The 21,775-nt window shown below is 39.9% G+C and overlaps 1 protein-coding gene and 1 pseudogene across 8 annotated transcripts in view; both read right to left on the bottom strand.

Annotated features, from left to right (window-relative positions):
• Positions 1–8,736: 8,736 nt before the first annotated feature.
• Positions 8,737–21,775, bottom strand: part of LOC109678811 (quinone oxidoreductase-like protein 2) — a 31,353-nt gene continuing 18,314 nt past the window's right edge. For 6 of the 8 annotated variants that reach the window (XM_020154244.2, XM_074047392.1, XM_074047389.1 and 3 more), the window contains one exon: positions 8,737–10,091. In XM_020154244.2, coding sequence (XP_020009833.2) covers positions 10,023–10,091 — 69 coding nt within the window. In that variant the 3' untranslated portion in view covers positions 8,737–10,022. Of the gene's footprint in view, positions 10,092–10,618; positions 21,481–21,775 lie in introns of those variants that run through there. The other 2 variants (XM_074047387.1, XM_074047386.1) reach the window with 1 other exon arrangement.
• LOC109678752 (calcyclin-binding protein pseudogene) lies at positions 10,619–21,284 on the bottom strand (annotated as a pseudogene).

Genomic DNA, 21,775 nt, shown 5'->3' with positions numbered 1-21,775 from the left:
TAAAGACAGAGAAATGACCTATGTTGTGCTACAAATCCCAAATTCAGTTAAATGGATAATGTACTTCTACCGATCAATTATCAAGGATTAAGTGCCCATAACTGCAACGTTGACACAGAAAGAACAACATGCACAGCATCTTCCTGCAAAGAATTTATCCACCAGATGGGGATGTGAAAGACTTGAATCCCATACTAAAATCTAAGTATAGTTAATTATTAAATTGTGTAATGTAGATAGACTTGCTAATACAGAAATTCAAAAATAGTAGAGATTAATCAATTCAAGATTACCCAAATTGGACTTTCTGAAGTTTATAAGTATTTCTTGGGGCCTATTCTATGTGCTCCAGTCATCAGGCTGGCTGGACCCTAATCTATCAGCTCTCACTCTGCGATTCCCAGCATCTCTGGCTTAGAGGTGAAGAAATCACGTTCACGGACATGAAGTGACTCACCCAAGGTCAAATAGCTTTTAAGTCAGGAGTTGAATCCAACTCCTTTGTCTCAAATCCAGGGCTTTTTCTACATCGCACTGAAGGATAAGTAGGGTCTGAAAAGGTAAGGAAAAACAAGAGTGTTTTGCATGCGGGAAATAGGATTAATATTTTATTATTACATTCAGCTCATAGGCTCCTAAGAGTCAGCCTGTGTCCCCAGATGAGCATCGGCTGTCAGTCTCTTAAAATATCTGCTCTTAAACTATCTGGGTCAGTGAGAAGAGGATCACAAGGTCTCCTTGTGGTTATTTTTAACTTTAAAAAAAAAATCCTTTAAAGGAGAGGATAAAAATTGAATAAATAAGTCAGAAAGTTTATTATCTGAAAAGAGAACTGTTCAATAGCAGCACTAGGTTATTGACCCTGATTTGGGAGCAGCAAGGAGGGTCCCTGGAGGGTCATAGGGCCTCCTGGCTTCATCATAACTGAGAAGGTGGCCTGGAATCTACATCAAAGAGCACACCTGAGACAGGAGCAGGAATGGAAGGCAGGAAATACGTGGGTGCTAGGGTCACTTCCCCATGCCTGCTTTCTGAAAGGCATGGCCTTTGATGCTTTCTGCAGAGAAAAAAAAGTGAGAAAGAAACTCAGCAAACCTGTCACAGCTTCTACAGCTGACTTTTGCAATCTTCAGGACAAAGGGAAAGGAAGGAGAATCTTTTAAGCAATCACCCTATATTACCTGAAAGTGGCAACAGTTGACATGCAAATGCGATTTGTCTTGAAAAAGAAATATATTCTAGAACTGATTTATGTTCTTTGAGACAAATCAGCAATAATGCAAACCTCCTGCAGTTTTCAAAATCAACACCAAGATACCAGAAAGGAGGAAGGAATTCTGGCACTTACCATTATGCCTCCCATGGAGGTTCCTGCAACATAGCTCACTGTGTCATGTGTCAACAGCAACACAAGAGCCTAAAAAGGTTTCCCTCAGCTCTGAGGCAAAACACACACTTTATTGCACTGGTCCTCAGGCAGGAAAATAATATGAGATACAGGCCCTGAGTCTATAGAACAGGTTGCCTGGTTGCATGGCTAACCCAGGGCATGGGTCAGTGTTTGCTAAGAGTGTTGAACGTCGATGATGGATAAGACTAATGCATACCATGCAACAAGACAACCTATAGCTATCCCAGAGCTGAACTGTGTGCTGTGGGAGTTCTGAGGAGAAACCGATCACTGCAAGCTGCTCTCACTGAGGAAATGAGCCTTCAATGGGCCCTGAGTGATACAAGCGTCACAGAAGGAGACAGGCTTGGTGCAGAGAGATCTGTCCATCAGCACTGTGCATTCACAGACACAGAGAGCAGACCACGTCCTGGTTCCCACTGTCCCAGAGCTGTAGCAGAGCAGGCAGCCTCCACAGAGTAGAGGGCACTAGTGGGTTACAAAAAGGCTGGCACCTATTTAGGGTTCACAGTGTGCCAGGTATTAGCTAAATCCTTCACGAATACAATTCCATTGGATCCTCCCTGCAGTTCAAGATGGGAGAAAGATGACTATTATTGTCATTTAATGGATTAGAAGCTGAGATCATAAAGCTAACTAGTGGTGAAGCCAAAATTCAAAAAAATTCAGGGCTTCCTGACTCCAGAACACATGGGCTATAAGATAAGTCTCGTGGCCTGCACAAGCTTGTCGTAGAATCCTAACTGAGGGCAATGGGAGATGCAGAAAGGACAACAGACGGAAGACAAAACATACATAAAGCTGGGGCCAGGTAGGCTGTGTGCTCCGACGGAGACACACCAGCCACCTCCACCTCCAGTGCGTTTATTATATACAGTGACAACACGAGGTGGAGAGGAAGTTCTCAGGAGAGGGGGTGTGACAACGTGATCCTCAGGAACAGAAGGACCCTGTGACAGTTTCTCTCTGAACATAAACATCTTAAGAGAAACAGCAGTACTGCATCTTGCCCACTTCTGCAGCTGAGGCTGTGCCAATCAAGCCTGCAAATACTAGGCATAACTCTACTTGGTCCTTTCTGTGTTTGGGGGCTGTGCCAAACTCAAACACGCTGCTTATTCAATACACCTGTCAGCTCCCAACAGATAAGCTTCAGTGAGGTTGTATGACCATGAGGTTGTATGAAGCAGTACTTGAAAGTCAGGAGCAATGGTTCATGTTTGCTATAGGGGGTATTTGCTATCAGTTCTCTCTTTTCACTACTGGAGACACATTCCCAAGGGATACACATGGAATTCAGAGGACCCTCTGGGCAAGACATGCTCTCTCTCCCCTAGATCTCCATCAGCCTTCCCTCCATAGTGAACTGAAAGGAAGTTTCATGGCCATATTTTTCTCGTCTTTAAATCCCAACCCTATGAGAAACTGTAAGAAACCAGTCACAATAGTTTTTCCTATCTGGACTTTTGTACTGGCTTTGGAAGGATTCCAGAAACCAAAATACTCACACTTTTTTAGGTAGCATCTTACCATCTCCATCATCCAAAGGAAAGACAGACACTTACAAAGGTCTTCCTGCCTTTAGGTCTCTCACCAGATCTTCCCAGAGAGGGGAAAAGGGATGAGAGAAGATGTTTGTACTTCTCTACCTCCCTAGAGGACCAGGGATTGTTCTCTGCTCTAGGTACACTCTTTCGCTTCTGAGTTGGTAAATACTGATCCTTAAGGAGATCAGGGTCAGGAAGGGAAAGTGAAGGTCACACACCTGAGGGCACAGAACAGGAAATGCTACAATAAAAGAGGAAATTCTCATGTTCATAGGGACAACATCTTATCAATGACAAAGCACTTCCAGATACTTCATTTCATTTGAATCTCTCAGAGTAGTAAAGCAGGTTTTAATGTTACTATCTTTTCCTCCCTTGTTTTTAACAGATGAATAAACTGAGGAACACAGAAGAGAAGTGACTCCCAAAGGTCACAGAGGTCATACCTGAAGGCAGGTCTTCTGAGCCCAAATCCTGTGCTTTCTACTCACAGCATGTCCTCTGAAGAATCCTGACTTAGACAAAGATCCCAGAGCAGGAAGCTCAATGGTCTCTCTCTGTGATATCCTCTAAGACCAGGGAGATTACAACAAATAGTTTTAGTTTCATTTTATGCTCTCCTTTGAATATATCCTCTAACAATATAAATCTCTCTCATAATATTTGATTTTGGTACCAGCAAACTTTGAGAGTAATAAGTTCTATATGCTTACTCTGCCTGTGTAAAAAGTGCTATTTTTACTTTGCCCTAAAACTATTTCTTTAAAATGATAAAGTCTTCCCTAGTTCTTATGCACTGGAATTTAATAAGTTCATATTTTTATCCTATGATTTTCATTATTTTATAAATTTCAATCAGATTCCTCTCTCAGCCTGTGGCTTTCTAAAATGAAGAGCCCTAATTCTTTTATCATCCCTCAAAAAAAAAATAAAATCCTCTGTACCCTCTTGATCAAACAAGGTGTCCTCCAGACCTTGTCTGGCTCTGTGTACCTTTGAAGTACGTTGGATGACCAGGCTCCTATCACTTTATCTATTATTCTGTACAAAAGAGCACAATGGCTTCTTCTAAAATGTAAAACAATGTGAGAGACATTTTTAAAAAATCAAACAATTCTTTTGCTGTGCCGGCACGGCACATACTGAAAAAATACACACTTCTCCTTCAACTCTGAAATGAGTTTAAACACAGTGGTATAGGCAACCTTGTAATCCATTATGAAAATGGCAGCTTGCAAAGCACTTTCCCACACAGCATCTCATTTGACCCACTCATGAACCATCTGAGGTAGAAAAGGCATACTATTATCCTTATGTTTCACGTGCAAAAAGGAAAAAAGAGTCTAGCTCAAGATCAAAGAGCTGAAATTAGAGCCCCAGTCCTGGCCTTCCAGCAAGAGGATGGTGCCTTAGGCCCTGTGCAGCATAAAACCAGTTGTCACTTACTTTGAATTCCAAACTACCCCCTCTCCAAGTCTCTTTTGGTGGCTCACAACATAGCCATGAAATAGTCTATAGCTCTATTAAAAGGAAAGAGTAAGCATTGTATCACTCATATTAGTAAATATAATCTCTTTCCTTTTTAACAGCCACTTAGTATTCCAAGCTTATCGTATTCTTATTAGTATCCTTATAGATAATATGTGAACTCATAGGCTTATTAGTGGGCTTATTCACATAGGCATTTACTGATAAACCTCTACTGTGGCAACCGGGGCACAGCACAAGGAATACCCTGGTGGGCAAGAGCTATAAATCTAGTGAGGAGAACAGACATAAATCCAGCACCCAGAACCATACTAAGCCAGGGCCACATAAGGTATAATGGGGTCACTTAGCTCAAGGAGGTTGAGAAAGGTCTTCCTGAGGACAGGTCCTAGAATATTCCTCCCTTTCTTCCCTATTTAAATTCCTAAAAGTTTCCATCTTCAGATGGAGGCTCAAGAGGCTGTCCTCAGGAAGTAAGATTAGTTAAAAATGGTGCATTAGGGCTGGGGATATAGCTCAGTGGCAGCGCATGTGTTTAGTGTATGCAAAGCCATGGGTTTAATCCCCGGCACCAAAAAGCAAAGCAAAAACAAAAAACCTCAAGTATATTACAGCATACATACAAGTATATTACATACATACATACATCTTTACTTTAAAATGTTTGTATGTGTGTTTTAAAGGTCTATAAGACTAACATCAAACTTTAACAGTGGGTTCCTTGAAGAATTGGAATGAGGTAGGGTAGAGGAAAATAGGATAATGATTTCTACTCATAAACTTCTGTGTGGTTTGACTTTTTCAGTGACCATGTGATATTATTATAATTATATTAGCAATGCCATTTTAAAAACACTGATACAATTCACTAAAGCTCAGAAAACTTACCATTTCTAAATACAGTAAAAAGCGAAACAAAACAAAAAAATCCACTTTATATATGATTCCTCGCAATGAAAAACCTCCAGGAACCAGCACATGTCTATGATGGTTCTATAACAAGTTCTACGATAAAGGGAACAACTGCAAATGCCAGGATTTAATTAGGTCTTCCCCTCAAATGACTTTTATAAACAAAAAAGTTTTGCAAAACCACTACTCTTAGATTCTCCTTCAACCCTAATTACCCCCCCAAAGCCCATCCTCAAAGGCCATTACATGGGAGGGTTAGGGCTTAAACTTTGAGAGGACACAAAACACTCAGCCCATAACAGCAATCATGACATGCTATCAGTTCTGGGTAAAATGGAGTGAGCACATCCCACCCTGTCTTTTTGCTGAATGTAGCTATAAAACCTAATGGAACTCATGGACTAGCTAGCTGAGGAGTGTAACAGATGAAAAGTAGCAGGTGGACTGAGGAAGAAGACCAGAATTTAAAGTACAAGCTCAGAGGGGAAAATAAGACAAGGAAATAACAGCATGAATTTTTTTCTTAGTTTACTTTGGCTTTTTATTAAATACAAGTGATCATCTGAAAGCACCTCTATTTCCCTTCACTCGTCAAATAACAAAGCTTTTATTGTCTTTACCATGATCCAAATAGGAAAAGATAGCTTTCTAAATTCCCACAGATCACAGAGGAAGGAGCAAGGTCAAATACACTGGCAAGAAGTAGATAGGATCGTCCCATGGCTAATGGCAGAAAAGCTCCCTTTGGCTGTTGAGAGAGACATGTGCAGGGGGACAGGAGAGGCAGGTGTGTGGGAGTGATTTCTCCAGCAGCCAGCCTACGAGGAAGAGCTCGGAAAAGTCTGTGAATTTAGAATAAATACTGTCACTTGGGGCCGCACTGATTCTTTTTTCAGACTAATGGCTCAGATGGTAGAACCACCAAACAATGACTAAAATATGAGTCAAATACTTTCAAATCAAATAACTTCAATGAAGCAGGAAGATAGGCAAGCAGGGAGCAGGCCGATAGGGGTTCTAACCAATACTTGTTAAATCTAAAGAAATGCACTCTCTTCAATGACTGCCTCTTTCCATCTGAGTCATTTTGACATTCGTGAACTGGGACTTGAGATCGTTGCTTGTGACACAAACTGATCAGCTCTGCACAGAGGAAAAGGCAACCCCTGGCTGGGCTCGTGCGCTCCACCTAATCCTGATTTGTCTTCTCTCTCAGGGCCCATCCAGCATGTCTTCAGTGTTGCCAAAGGGTATCAGAAAATGCTAAAATTACCCTCAACATTGAGTTTCTCGAAAAACAACTTTCGTTTAAGTATAAAAATAGCTCCTGTGAAGACGAAGTGGAGTTGGGCAAGGGGAGGGAAGGAGAGGCATAGGCATATCATTAAAAGAACCACAGGGCAGGAAGCTCCCAGAGACTGGAACGTACCATGCCAGGGCCCACGTGGAAGCATCTCGTGGACCCATGACAGACATAAGCACAATGTCCATGCCATCTTTCCCTCCTACCTCCTTTCTATTATTTTCTAAGTTTCTAATTGTTTCCCCAAATGTTCATCCTAATTTTACAATTCTAGTCTTTAAAAATTTTTTTCTTTTGGTGAAGAGAGCCTGAGAAGCCAGGTCTGAGGTAGTTATCAGAAAACAGCATCTTACCATATTTCTTGGTAGAGAATCCCAGCCAGAAGTAGGGCTAGGTGCGGTGGCTCACACCTGTAATCCCATCTACTTCGGAGGTGGAAATGGGGAGATCGTGGGTTAAGGCAATAACTTAGGGAGACCTTATCTCAACAAACAAGCCAGGCATAGTGGCACAGGCCAGCCATGTAGGAAGCAGAGGTAGGAGGATCATGGTCCAAGGCCAGCTGGGACAAAAACACTATCTGAAAAATAACTAAAGCAAAAAAGGCTGGGGGTGTGACTCAATTTGTACAGTGCCCACCCAGCAAGCATGAGATCCTGAGTCCAAACCCAGGTACCACCAAAAATGAAAAAATACTAAAAACCAAAGTACCCACATCCCTCTTGTGTCACATGCCTGTTTTTATCCCCATCTCACCCTCTCCTTTTACACAATCATCAGTCATGAACAAGGAGGAATACAGTACAGATGCTACTTGACCTACAGTGAGGTTAGGTCTCAATAAATCCAGGGCAAGTTGAAAATACCATAAGTCAAATACATCTTGCCTACCTAACATCACAGCTTAGTAACTCAGTAACCCTAGGAGTGCCCACTGTTTGCCCTTGGGATCTGGTGACTGGGAGCTGTGGCTTGCTGCCACTGCCCAGCATCAGGAGAGAAGACTGCACTGCATACTACTGGCCCAGGAGAATCAAAACTCAAAGTAAGACATTCCACTAAATGTCCATCACTTTGACACCATCATAAGATGGAAAAATCCCAAGTGAAACCATCATGGTCAAGGACCATCTGTACAGTGTCAGCATCAAGCAAAAATATAGGACCTCACTCCACAGACCAGGACTCAGGCAGACCTTGGAGCTTCCTTCAATCTGAACTAAGCACTATATACACTCCGTTCTCTTCCTTGAATCGGTTCACTTAAAAGTAAGGGTAACATTTTTAAACTTTTTTTTTTTTTTTTGGTGATACTAGGGTTTGAAATCAGGGCCTTGCACTTGTTGGCAAGCACTCCACCACTTTAGCCAACCCTCCAATCATTTTTACTTTAGTTATTTTTTCAGATAGGGTCTCACTTTTGCCCATGGCCCTGCTTTGGACTATAATCCCCCTACTTATCCTTCTCATGTAGCTAGAATTACAGGCGTGCACTGCCATATGCAAGGTTTAAGAAAAAGCACTTTGCCAGGCTTGTTTGTTGAGGTGGGTGGGGAGAGGTCTCGCTACCTTTTCACCAGGCTGGCCTCAAACCATGATCCTCCCAATCACCACTTCCCTCATAGCTGGGATTACAGCCACAAACCACCACAGCCAGTGTAACTTTTTTATTATGATAAAAGATACATAACATTAAATTTACCATTTTAACTACTTTTTTTCATTTTAATGATTTTTAAGTAAGTAGCATTATGTATATTCCAGTATAGAACAAGCATCATCACCATCTCCCTGCAAAACTTGTCTTCCCAAACTGGAATTCTACACCCATTAATAACTCCCCATTTTCCCCTGAAAGCAGAGGGCCAGTTTACCAAAATCTACTCCCAGAGGGTCCCTGGCAGCCATCATTTCTGTCTCCATGAGTTTGACAATTCTAGTTATCTCATTTAGGTAGAACCATAGAATATTTGTGTTTTTGTGTCTGGCTTATTTCACAAAGAATGTCCCCAGGGCTCATCCATGTTGTAGCATGTACCAGAACTGTATCTCTTTTAACACTGAACAATATTCCATTGTAGGCATATACCATTTTATTTATCCACTCACTTGTCGATAGACATTTGGGTTGTTTCCAGGACAACATATTCTTCATTTAATTCCATAACTAAAGATTTACAGGTAATTGAAATTCAATTCAATTAGTTGCACATTTACCAAGGATAATTCACCAGGGTAGGAAGTGTGGGAAGTCACAAAGGTGAATGGGACATGACACCTGCTCTCAAGGAACTGACAATACATTGGAAAGGAAGTGAGAAAGAAGTGAGTTACCAGCATTTGCTAATTGATCACCAGCTGTAAGGTGCTTTGCCCAATCACTGCACATATTGCTCACAATTTGGGAGGAAGAAAGTGCAATAGCCATGCCACAGCGAGAAAAACGAAGTGCAGAGCCCTTAGGTAGCCACCTGCACAGTGGTGAGGCTGTTACTTGAGCCCACATGTTGGATTCAGAAGCCTATGTTCATTCCACCACACATCTGCTTCTTGTAATACAAGTTAAAATGTGACAAATCCTGGGAGAGAAGTTACAGGAAGGTAGGACAAGGGAGGGGAGGGAAGAGGATGGGAGGGAGAGATCACCACTCTCCTAGGGATAAAGGCACCTGGGGAAGACAGACCTTAGAGGTGAGGAAGGCCTGTGATTGACAGAGATGAGGACAAAGGAAACTGCATGGGCAGAGCCCCATGAGGGAGGCAGAGGTCTGCTTAGGGACTAGGGGAATTGTGGACTACAGTGCCAGGAAGGGCTCAAGGTCGGAACTCTCCATGTCGGCAGTGGTGAGTCACTGCAGGGTTTCTGAGAAAAAAACATAGTCAGGGCTGTGTTTTGGGAAGGTCACCAGGGCAGTGTGTGTAACTCAGATGGGAGGGGATGGGAGAAGCTTAAAGGTGGGAAAGCCAATTCAAAATAGTAGTCACTGGAAGTACTGGATGAGACATAATTAGAGTAGAAAAGAGGGATGGAGGAGAGTGACATCTTAGAAGTGGGAATGACAGACTCAGTAACATGCACTTTGAACAGAGCAACCATACTTCCTGGTTTGCCTGGGACACATTTTCCCAGCATAATTACTGATATCACCCTTGGACAATACTGATATTGTCCAAGTTTAGACAATAATCTCTATGGTCATACTAATTATGAGCAATAAGAAGACAAACCAAAGGTGACTGACTCTAAGATTTTAAACGTGGTCAATAAGGAAGCTTTAGAAACATGGGAAGGAAATCAGGTTGGGGGAGGGAGGACTGATAAGCTTGGATTTAGACATTGAGGTTGTGCTGAGGTGAGGATTTATTTAAGACTGAGGAGCACTTTGCCCGTGGATCTGCGCTGAATCACATGAAGGAAGGCATCATTGACCTAAAAAAAAAGAAATCCAAAATAAAATATGGTCAGACTTACATCTGTGTGTCATTCAACAAATGTTTGTTACTGGTTAAATTATTAAAATAGCCAAAATTTTTTTTTTTTTGCAGTGCTGGCGATGGAGGGTCAAAACAAAATAGCTAAATTATTAAGATGTATCTTCAATGAACTGCATGCAATTAACTATGCAATGCTAACTAAATAAATAATCCCCACAAATGCAAAGGAAAACAGTAATGCTTAAGAATAACCCACCCTCTTAAGGGAGGGGGTGGGGGCAGGGGGGAGAAATGACCCAAGCATTGTATGCACATATGAATAATAAAAAAATTTTTAAAATTTAAAAAAAAAAAAAGAATAACCCACCCTTGGTATCCCCCCTGTCTAAACCCATGATTTTCCCTGTTGTGAACTTAATGTCAGCAGGTAAAAAGTCCACGAGCCAGTGCAGACTTTGCTGTAATGACTCTGTCCCAGCTGTTCCATGTCAGGAGTATTCTAGCTTTTTCAAGAATAGAGCCTTTGGCAGAAGACTCAGTACTTTCACTTTTTTTTTTTTTTACAATCTTTATCTTTTTATTAAAATTGTCCTATTTCCTGTGTAACTGAAATTACAATCTATCACAAATCCTTTTTCATAAATGCAAGGTTATAAGACAAATTACAAAGCAGCTACAGTAATCAAGACAGTGTGATATTGGTAAGGAAAAAAAAAATAATAGATCAGTGGAATGAAATAGAGAGCCCAAAAACAGACCCGGAGTCAACTGATCTTTAACAGAAAGGTAAAAGCAACTCAATGGAGAGAGGATAGTCTTTTTAACAAATAGTGCTGGAAACACTGGATATCCATGGGAAAAAAACTGAATCTAGATACAAGTCTTACGCCCTTCACAAAAATTACCTGAAAATAGGTCATTTACCTAAATGCAAAATATAAAACTATAGAACTTCCAGAAGAAAACAGAAAAAAAACCTAGGTCACTTTGGGTTTGGCAATGAGTTTTTGGATCCAGCACCAAAAGCCCAGTCGATGGGGGGGGGATATTTTGACAAATTGACCTTGTTAAAATTAAAAACTTCTATTCTGCAGAAGGCATGGTTAAAAAAATGAAAAAGTCAGCCTGAGAAAAAATCTTTGCAAAACACATATCTACTAAAGGATTTGTATCTAATATAAAAAGAGAATGCTCCACACTCAACAATAAGAAAATACCCAATTAAAAAGTAGGCAAAAGATCTGAACAGACACTTAACCAAAAATACACAGATGACAAATAACCATACAAAGTCTGCTCAGTGTAAAATGCTGTTAGTGAGTAGAGAAATTAAAACAATGAGATCCCACTACCGCCTGTTAGGATGACTAACATCCAAATCACTGACACCAAATGGTGACAAGGATGTGGAGCAACAGGAACTCTCAGTCATTGCTATTGCAAATACAAGATGCTACTGCCACCTCAGAAGGCAGTTTGGTGTTTTCTTATAAAACTAAACATACCCTTACCATTCAGTCCAGCAATCACACTCCTAGATATTTCCCCACATCAAAACGTGCACATGAATATTTATAGCAGGTTCATTCACAACTGACAAAACTTGGGAGGAACCAAAATGTCCTGCAATAGGTGAACGGATAAGCAAACTGGTATGTCCATGAAATGAATTCACTCAGTAACAAGAAGAAGTGGACTATCAAGCCCAGAAAAGAAATGGAATACCTTAAGTCCATATTGCTAATGAAAGCAGTCAGTCTGAAAAGACTACATGTATGATTCCAACCAGATGACATTCTGGAAAACTATAGAGACACCAACTGGGTACCAGTGGTTCATCCTAACTTCTTGAGAGGCTGAGATCAGGAGGATTGTAGTTTGAAGCCAGTTTGGGCAAAAAGTTCATGAGAACCCATCTCAATCAATAACTGAGCACAGAGGCATGTGCCTGTTATCCCACGCTACATGGGAGGCTGAGATTAGGAGGATCACTGCTCCAAACCAGCTTGGACAAAAAAGTTTGCAAGACCCCATCTCACTGGGAAAAGGCTTGGCATGTTGGCATGCACCTGTTATCCCAGTGACAGCATCAAGAGTAAAATAGGATCCAGGCTGGCCTGGGCATAAAGCAAGTCCCTATCTTCAAAATAACCAGAGCAAAAAGGACTTGAGGTGTAGCTCAAGTGGCAGAGTGTCTGCCTCTCAAGTGAGAAGCCATAAGTTCAAACCCCAGAACCACCAAAAGAGAGACACTAAATAGATCAGTAGTTACCAAAGATACAGGGATTGGGAGTGAGGATGAATATATGTATCCCAGAGGAGCTCGTGAGAGCAGGGAAGCGATTCTGAATGATACATAATAGTGGATACATGACATTATGCTTTTGGAGAAACCCACTGGCTGACACAGTGAAAATTAATATAGATTATCCACTCCAATTAATACTTTTCATGAATCAATGCTGATTCATCAGTTCTAAACAAATGTGAGGCACCAGCACACAATGTTAAATGACAGAGGAATTTTTGGGCAGTGGAAGACAGAGCATATGAGAACTTTCTATACTTTCTGCTGAATTTTTCTATACCTCTAAAACTGATCAGAAAGTAGTCTACTAATATTTCAAATAAAATAAATGACAAATTAAAAGGGGCAATCAGGAATAAAATATTAAAGTGTTGTTATTTGTAGACAATATCATAATCTACATGGAAACATTAAAGGAACAAATAAAGGTCATCAGGACTGTGAAATGCAAAATCAGCTTATAAAAATTACTGACATTTCTCTATATCAGAAATAACCAACTAGGAAATATAACAGAAATAAAATACTGTTCTCAAAGGCAACAAAACAGTAAAGTACATATATTAAACATAAAGAATTATGTTTGTAGAAAAAACTTTAAACTCTATTAAAAGACATAAAAGAGCTGAATTAATGGCTCTCTATCCCTGTTCACAGATGGGACAACTTAACATTGTAAAAATATCAATCTCCTCCAAATTCAATATTGGAAATCAGATGCAGTTCCATTCAAGATTTTAGCCAGAGTTGTTGAGAAGCTAAGCAAATTTATTATAAAATTTATCTAAAATGATAAAGATTGGCAAATAACTAAGTCATATTTAAAGAAGAAGAGCAAAGGTGTAAGAGTGGTCATTCCATGTACTAAAATGTATTTCAGAGCTATAACATAAAAGCTGTATGATGCTGGTCCAGGAGCATGTATGTGAACCATAGGAGAAGAACAGATAGCAGAGAGCAGACACATTGATTTCCTGGAGCTTGAAATAAGATGAAAGTAGCAGCACAAACCAATAAAGAAACTGGGTTATTTGTTACTGAAAAACCTAACTTGCTATGAAGCAGAAAATAAGTATCAGTTACCTAATCTATATCCAATACAAAGGTGACTTCAGGGCCTAGAGGCTTAGCTCAAGCAGTAAAGTGCCTGTTTTACAAGAGTGAAGCCCTGAGTTCAAACTCCAGTCCCACCAAAAAAAAAAAACTAAGGTAACTTCAAATATAATAAATACGTAAGTGTGGTATAACACTATAAAGGTAGCTAGACACTGCAGTCTAGCTACTCAGATAGACTGAGTATAGGAAAATCACTTGAGCCCAGGAGTTCAAGACCAACCTGGGCAACACAGTGAGACTCTAGCTCAACAACAGCAAAACCTATAAAGTTAATAGAGAAGAAAAATCCTAGTGACCCAGGGATAAGGAAGGACTTCTGAAACAAGTCCTCTCAACAGCATAACCATACAGCAAAATATTGATGTGTTTGATTACATGAATCTAAACAAAGGTAGCAAAAGTGTGACAAATTTGAGTCTTTTGCAAAGTCTCTAGTTAATATCTAGAACCTGAGTACTCAAAGGATAGTTCAAGAACCACAGCCTTCTGCACCACCTGTACATATTAAATGCACAATCCTGTGCCCCATTCTACTTTTACTGAGTCATAATCTGAATCTTATCAAGACCCCCCAGGTGATCTGTGTGCACATCAGGGTTTGAGAAGCACAGATTACATGAGGAACATACAAATTAGTAAGAAAAAGACAGGACTCCAAATAGAAAAGTGCATAAGGAGACTTAAAAAAAAAAAATCACTAGAAACCTGAATGCTTATTTGGTTGTTGTTGTTGCTGGAGAACAAACCCAGGGCCTTATGCATACTAGGCAAGTGTTCTACCACTGAGCTACATCCCCAGCCAGCTAGCAAATATATAAAGAGATGCTTAAATTCATTAGAAATCAGGAAAATTCAAATTAAAAATAATAAGATGCCATTTTATGCCTTATCATTCAGAAAAAATGAGAAACATATATTGCAGCATAACCAACAGAATGGCAAATGAATAAAAATCCTCATGTCCTACTGGGTATAGACATAAATTGGCCAAGTTGTTCTAGAGGGTAACTGGCAATCAGATTAAGTACATATACATGCTATGATTCAACAATCCTACTGTTGAGAAAACAGACCCAAAGCAGCCAAAGCAGCATTTGCACAAGTCCCTAAATTTACACATACTAAGCTGTTTACTACCATACTGATTCTGGTGGTTCAGAATCAGGTTTAACTTGAGGGAGTGGATTTGGAACAATGGTGGATGTACACCATGCAGTACTGTGCAGCAGTGGGAAGCAATGAACTACTGGGTCAAGAGCACACCACAAATTATGTAATTAAAAAAATACAATAACACACAAAATAATTCTGTGTGATCTATAAGGAAAAACAAACCCACAGATATGTAACAAACGTGTCACAAAGACTGGATCAGAAGGAAGGAAGAGTGAGGAGAGGCAGTGGGAAGTGAGAGGTATAAGAAAATACAGACATCCTGAGGCTTTGCATAGTCCAACAAGGAATATGTGCTTTGAAAAGAAGATTATGACTACCCAACGCTTTCCATTTGAGATCCTCCAAAAAAGCATGCAAAAATAAATAAATAAAAATAAGCAGAGAAATAAGTCAGTCGTGGCAATCTCTCTGCAGCATGAAATCCCCTGATTTCCAAAACATCTGCTATTCAGGGCTCCATGCCTTACAGAGACCTTTCCAATCTAAGCAAACTGAGACTCACTCTGAGGAGGTGGAAAAGGGCCGAGGCAGATGTTTGAACCAATCATCCCCCCTTGTCGATTACCTCCAGGTGACTCACAGTTGCATCATTCTCCCTGTCAGTTAGAAGTCGCTTGTTCCCAGAGATTTGTCATAGCCCAACAATAAGAAATACTTAAGAAAATGAGTATTATTTGTGGCAGCCCAGCATCCTAGGGAAATGAAGGATCTCCTGCAAATTAATTTTAACATAAAAAGTAAGTTGTGCTTTCAAGTGCTAAAGCTTATTTTTAACCATTCTCATATAAATCTTTATATACATATTTTTTAAAAAGTGTCACATATTTGCCTATGTTCTTCAAAGATAATACTGTGGGGAATACATGTCTTTTTGTTCCATGACTTAAAAATCTGGTAATGTTGAACATCTGTTATCTGACCTGTTTTTCAGATGTCCTGTCACCTCGCCATGTCCAGTTGTCACTTCTGTTGTGATTGTATCTGCTTCTAAAAATAATTCAACTCTGTCCCTTTCTACCTGCTGGTTTCTGTCCAGGCTGGGAAAACAAACAACCAGTGGTGCTAAGGACTGGAAGTTTCTAAGAGTGATAAGGCTCTGAGACAGAGGCTAAAAAGCAACATGCACAGCTTCAAACCAGGCTTTCAAGAGCTACTTCTTTGGCCCAGGGACATGTTCCTCCTATATTCCACAGGCTGCATTCCAGAGAGGGAGGGTGCACCCTCTGAAGCCTAGCCACAGCAATTCCCAGCACCTGCTTCTCTGCATGGAGGTGGAAGAAGCCATAATTAAATTTGTCTCCAGAGATATGCAGCCTGGAATTTGAGGCAGGGTAAGGACATTGCTTTGTTTTAGGATGTGAACATTCTGCTATTGGAATTTTTAATTAGCTCATCAAGCAGGAATAATCAGAGTACTTATAGTTCCCTAAATATATCATGCTGATTCATGCTTCCCATCAGAAATTGGCTCTTTCCCTCTCATAGCACTGTCCTGGGATCTTTCCAACTAAAAAATAAACTCATTATGGGCATGACTAGGTCTTAACTTTTTACTGACTGTCATACAGGATGTACTTGGTGAATGTCTGATGAATAAAATAAATTCATGAATGAGTAAATGCATCTGAGACTGAGTGGGATTATTTATAAAAAGGTAAACACATTTGGCTAATGATACACTGCTATGGCTGAATCACATTCATCGAATTGTTAATCTGATACAAGATGACCTGAATCTTCTTTTAAAAGTCAATTGATGCATTTCACGAGAAAAGAGATTCAGACAGCAGATGAGTCCATGAAAAGATATTCCAGATCATTGTTCCTAGAGGAATACAAGTTAACCCACTCTCAAGTAAACAGTGATACACACCTATTAGAGTGGCTACAATTAAAGAAAACCACTGACCATAATAAGTTCTGACAGGTACAGAACAACTAGAAGTCTCAGACATTGCTGATAGGGTACAACCCTCTGAAAAATAGTTTGGCAGTTCATAAAAAGTTAAACAGAAACAAATCAGTAGAAGCAAAAAAATCCCAAAATGTTAAAACATTCAGCTTGACTTTTGGCACCTTTATCTGCCAAGCACTGGTTTCTGGTCCAGAATAGCCCAAAATAGAAAACCTGTGTTAAATGGGCTTTGATAAAAGTGCCATAATGGTGGCCTTGTCTCAAAATCCTGGGATGTAGAGACTGAAAACAGAGCTGTTTCTGAGGCAAATGGGAAGAGATGCTGATGTAGTTAAGTCTGCACCTTTCTGAGGGGCATCAACATCTGTTATTTCTAGGATTCTGCATAGATTTATTTTAAATTCACCATTAGGAAGCAGTTACAATCAAATTCTGGACTTATATCATGCTTGCTTAATGATGGTGTCATTAGGCACCATTAGAGAGTAGGGAAAAAATAAAGTCGATTTAAAATCTGTAGATTTTTATATATATATAGGACTTGCACTTGCTAGCCAAGAGCTCTACCATTTGAGCCACACCTTCAGCTCTTTTTGCTTTAGTTATTTTTCAGAAAGGGTTCCATGCTTTTTGCCTGGGACCCGCTTTGAACTGAGATCCTCCTACCTATTCCTCCCTCATAGCTGGAATCACAGGGGCACACCACCATGCCCAGCTTATTTCTTGATATGGCTTCAAAGCTCGATCCTCCTGATTTCTGCCTACTGAGTAGCTGGGATTACAAACACAAGCCACCACACCTGATCAATGTCTGTAAATGTTTTTTAAAGTTAAACATACACTTAGCATAAAGTCCCAAAGTAAATAAAACCGTATGTCCACACAAAAACCTGTACATGAATATTTACAAAAGATTTATTCATAATCATCAAAAACTGAAAACACATGTCTATTAATTGGTGAATGAATAAACAAGCTATATAATGGACTATTGCTCAGCAATAAAAAGGAACAAACTACTGACACATTCAACAACCTAAATAAACCCCAGAAGCATTATATAAAGTGAAAGAACCACTCAAAAGACTATAGACTACAGGGGTCCATTCATATGACATTCTGGAAAAAGTCAAATTATAGGGAAAGAAAACATATCAGTGGTTCCAAGGGCTCTGGGGCAGGAAAAGGGATTGACTGCAGAAGGTTTAATGGGGTTCAGGGAATCTTCCAGGATGATGGAAATACTCATTCTTGATTGTATTCAATCATCAAAACTCAGAGAACTAGCTATGTGCAATGGCACATACCTATAATCCCAGCTGCTAGGGAGGTTGAGACAAGGGGATCACGTAATCACAGAGTTCAAGACCAGACTGGGTAACATAGACTCCATTTCAGAAAATTCAGTGGTAGACCACAAGCTTTGCATGTGTAAGGCCCTAGCTCAATCCCCAGCACTAAAAAAAAAAAAAAGGAAGGAGGGAATGAAGGGAGGGAGGAAAGAAAGGAAAAAAGGAAAGAGGAAGGAAGGAAAGGAAAAAATCCTTAGAACTGTACATCTAAAAAGGTTGGATTTTGCTATATGTAAATTATATCTCAATAACTTGACTTAAAAAAAAGTTTGGCAGAGCTAGGGGCATGGCTCAAGAGGTAGAGCACCTGCCAACAAGTGTGAGGTCCTGAGTTCAAACCCCAGTACTGCTTAAAAAAAGAAGAGAAAAGAAGACAGGCAATGCATTACTAAACACAAAAGTATATATATTTTTAAGTTAACTGTCAGCCTGGGTTCCTTAGAAAATACAGCCTGATAAAAATGTATTCCTTAATGTATCATTGGAGGTTGCAATCCCAGGAAGGCAAGGATGAGGAAAAAGGGAATTGAATCAAGTAAAGAGAGACTACAAGGACGTGTGTTGCTGATCTTAAACTGGCTGTGGTTTCAGAGGGACAAGCTGGCCACTGTCCACATGCACCTCTGCAGATAAGAGGCCAGATGAAATAGTCAATTGTAGAGGAGGAAAGGGGAACAATTTATTTCCTGCCTTTCGTTCTCCAAAGCTCTCCCAATGAGGCAAACTCCCCACAGCTCTGGACTGTATTACCCAGCCCTCACACAGTTCCTGGGGAAGCCAGTTCCGTTTAGATCAAACCTCTGCACCAGAACTGTGGTTCCTGCCTGACAAGCCTAATGGAGGCCTTGCTCTAAGATCAGCCCTCCCCCAGGAAAGCAGGAGACAATCAAAGGTGTAAGGAGATGTATCCGAGGGACAGGGTCACAGGGATCTGATGCAGGAGCCATCCCCAGAGAAGTGTGACAAGCAGCCAAGTGGGTTCCCCAAGGCCTAGGAGAGGGAGTGTAACAGATATAAGGAGTTCCATAAACTAGGTCTGAAACAATGGCTATAATTAATATACCATCTAAACTAAAATAATTGTTTCATTTTAAGGATATTCCACAGATACATAGAGAAAACTTCAAACAAACAATTCCTGTCCATTAAATCTGTTCATGTGGTGATCTCACCTAACAGTAAACAAGTTCATATCTGTGAGGTTTGAGCACTGTGTCAGGTCAAGATGTATGTGGGCAGCTTCAAACAGAAAATAGACTCTGCACATCTAAACAATGCCATCCTCTGAAGAGATCACAGGGCAATTCATGATCCACCCATCACAGCAGTTATAACTCTACAGAAAACAATAAACTCTAGCGAAAATTCAAAACCTGAAGATTATCACTCTAATCCCGCCCTCTGAGACATCAATGCAAAAGTGTTCAGGGGAACAGAAAAAGCTCAATTCTGTGTTTTATAATAATGGTATATTATCCATTCAAAACTAAATTCACTATGTTCTTTTATATGTATCATTTTATTTAATCCTCCAAACCACTCTAGGAGGTAAGGTATATTACTGTCTCATTACGGATGAGGACTAAGGCACAAAGACATGATTTGCCCAGAAACACTATCTGAACTCTGGTGGTCTGACCTCAGAGCCTCAACCCTCAGTCAGTCATTCAACAGATACATGAATGATTGCCAGAAACTGAAGATACAGAAGTACAGACAGCACATGGCCATTGTTTGTGTGAAGTTCGTACCCTACAGGAAACACAGACATTAAACAAGTAATTACAAAGCCTATAGAAATTTAAGTTCCAGCCTACTAAAAAAGCTATCATGAAAGAATTATGGTCATATTAATATAACTATCAAGGTCAAATCTGAGATTTCAGGAGAAAATACAAGCTGGGAAGACAAGTATTTCTGATACTATATATATTTTATAAATTCAGTGGTTACTTTCCAAGATCAAACAGGTTCTGATAAATAATTGTATAGTATGTTAACTAATCTACTTGAAAAAAATTACTCAGACTTCAAAATTCAGTGAAATTAATTATATATTAAGAATCTTCATTTTAAAAGAACAAAACATACAAATTCTGATACTTCTCAGGAAAAAACAAGAATCCTGGTCATATTTTAATGTAAAAACTCAGGCTTTACTTTTATTTATTCTTATATTACTGTCATTAATTTCCAGGCAAGCAAATACCTTAGTTTTCTACCTATAAGCGGGACAAAAATACATGTGATATAGTAAAATTTGCTTTTTACATTTCAATAAACAAAACATTTCTTGAACAAAACAACAAAGTACTAATGAAACCATCTTTGAAGGAAATGTTTAATAAGCATACTGTATTTAAATAAATCTTCCAGTAAGAAGTGGAGAATTCACTCCTTTATTTAGAAAGCTATGTAAATAGTTATCTGTCAAATTTATAGGTGCAGCTCACCACTGTTGCCTTATTGGAAACATTAGTATTTCCACCTCACAGTTCCCAAAAGGACTTAAAAGTCTCAAAGTTTTGTGTCCCCTATGGCTTGCTTCTCTCTTGTTTCCAGCCAGGCTTTATTAATGGCTCTCTTCCCATCATCATCTCCGCCTTCATGCATTTTCTTTTAAACATTCATTAACCCCCACTAGGATCTGTTCAGTGTCCTGGAAGGTTTTTCTTTCTCTTTGCAGGTAGTCTCACCATGCATTTTCCACTCTCTTTCAGTCATAAGAACTGTATCAGACTTGACTGTTTTCAAACTGTTATCTATAGGTGGGTTTCAAGAGATCGTTCACAATCATGGAGTAACTCTTCCAATCCAAATTCTTTCCCAAAAGATCCAGTGTCCTTTCTCTGAAATGCCCTGTACATTCTCACTGGGAACTTGAAATTCCAGTTATGGTAATGTAGATTTTTACAAATTTATCTGATCCCACCCATAATCACTGAGTGTCATTGTTGTAATGGGAACCACCGCAGTGTGGTGCTTTTCAATGTCTGGTTTATTCTGTGATTTCTGTTGCTTTCTGTTTTTACTTCTGTCTTAATCTTGGATTTTTCAAGTGTAAGTGCACCACACGCTTTTCCTAGTGACTCTTTTCCCAGAAACATCTTACCTCTTCTAGATCTTTCCACAGCTTCTCCAAAGGTGAAGTCTAATGGGTTGGGCCAAAGGCCCGAATTTCAGCTACATATAATAGAGCAGACAGAAAACACCACACAGAGTGAGCTCACCACCAACATAGACCTCACAGGGCAAGTAGCAGTGCCTGCAGCCTGTGTGGCCTGCCCTGCTCATTTTAATTACAAGATAGTCCTTCCACATAGATAGTTCTGTGGTAGATGGATAAATCTAATATTATAGAATAAGGTGTGCAAGACACGGGGGTTGTTTAAGGAGAGAGTCTGACAGCTGTAAAGAGTCAGATGGTGAGGTCAGACAGACCAGGTGGGGAGTGTCAGCTCTGACACTCCATATCATTGGGCAGGTTTCTTAGTTTCTATCAGTCTGATTTCTTCACCTGAAAAATATGATAAAAATGGTTCATTCCTCCAAGAGTTGTTCTGAAGGTAATGGGATAATACATGCAAAGTACTTAGCATATTATTGTTATTCCTCTAAATCATTTGCATATTGAAAGAGAAAGAGAAGAAACAGTAAATGGATAGTATGTGAATGAGATGACTGAAGTGTGTTAGGAAGCATGGCTCCAAAAATCACCTGATAAAACCAAAGTGGAGGAGGGCAAACTATAAAATTCCCTCCTGGGGGTCCTTCACTGGGATGAGGAAGGGCAAATAGAAGCTGATGGGTAG

Source organism: Castor canadensis, chromosome 11 (assembly GCF_047511655.1).
Source record: "Castor canadensis chromosome 11, mCasCan1.hap1v2, whole genome shotgun sequence".
NCBI lineage: Eukaryota > Metazoa > Chordata > Mammalia > Rodentia > Castoridae > Castor > Castor canadensis.
This window is presented reverse-complemented; position numbering and strand designations above follow the sequence as displayed.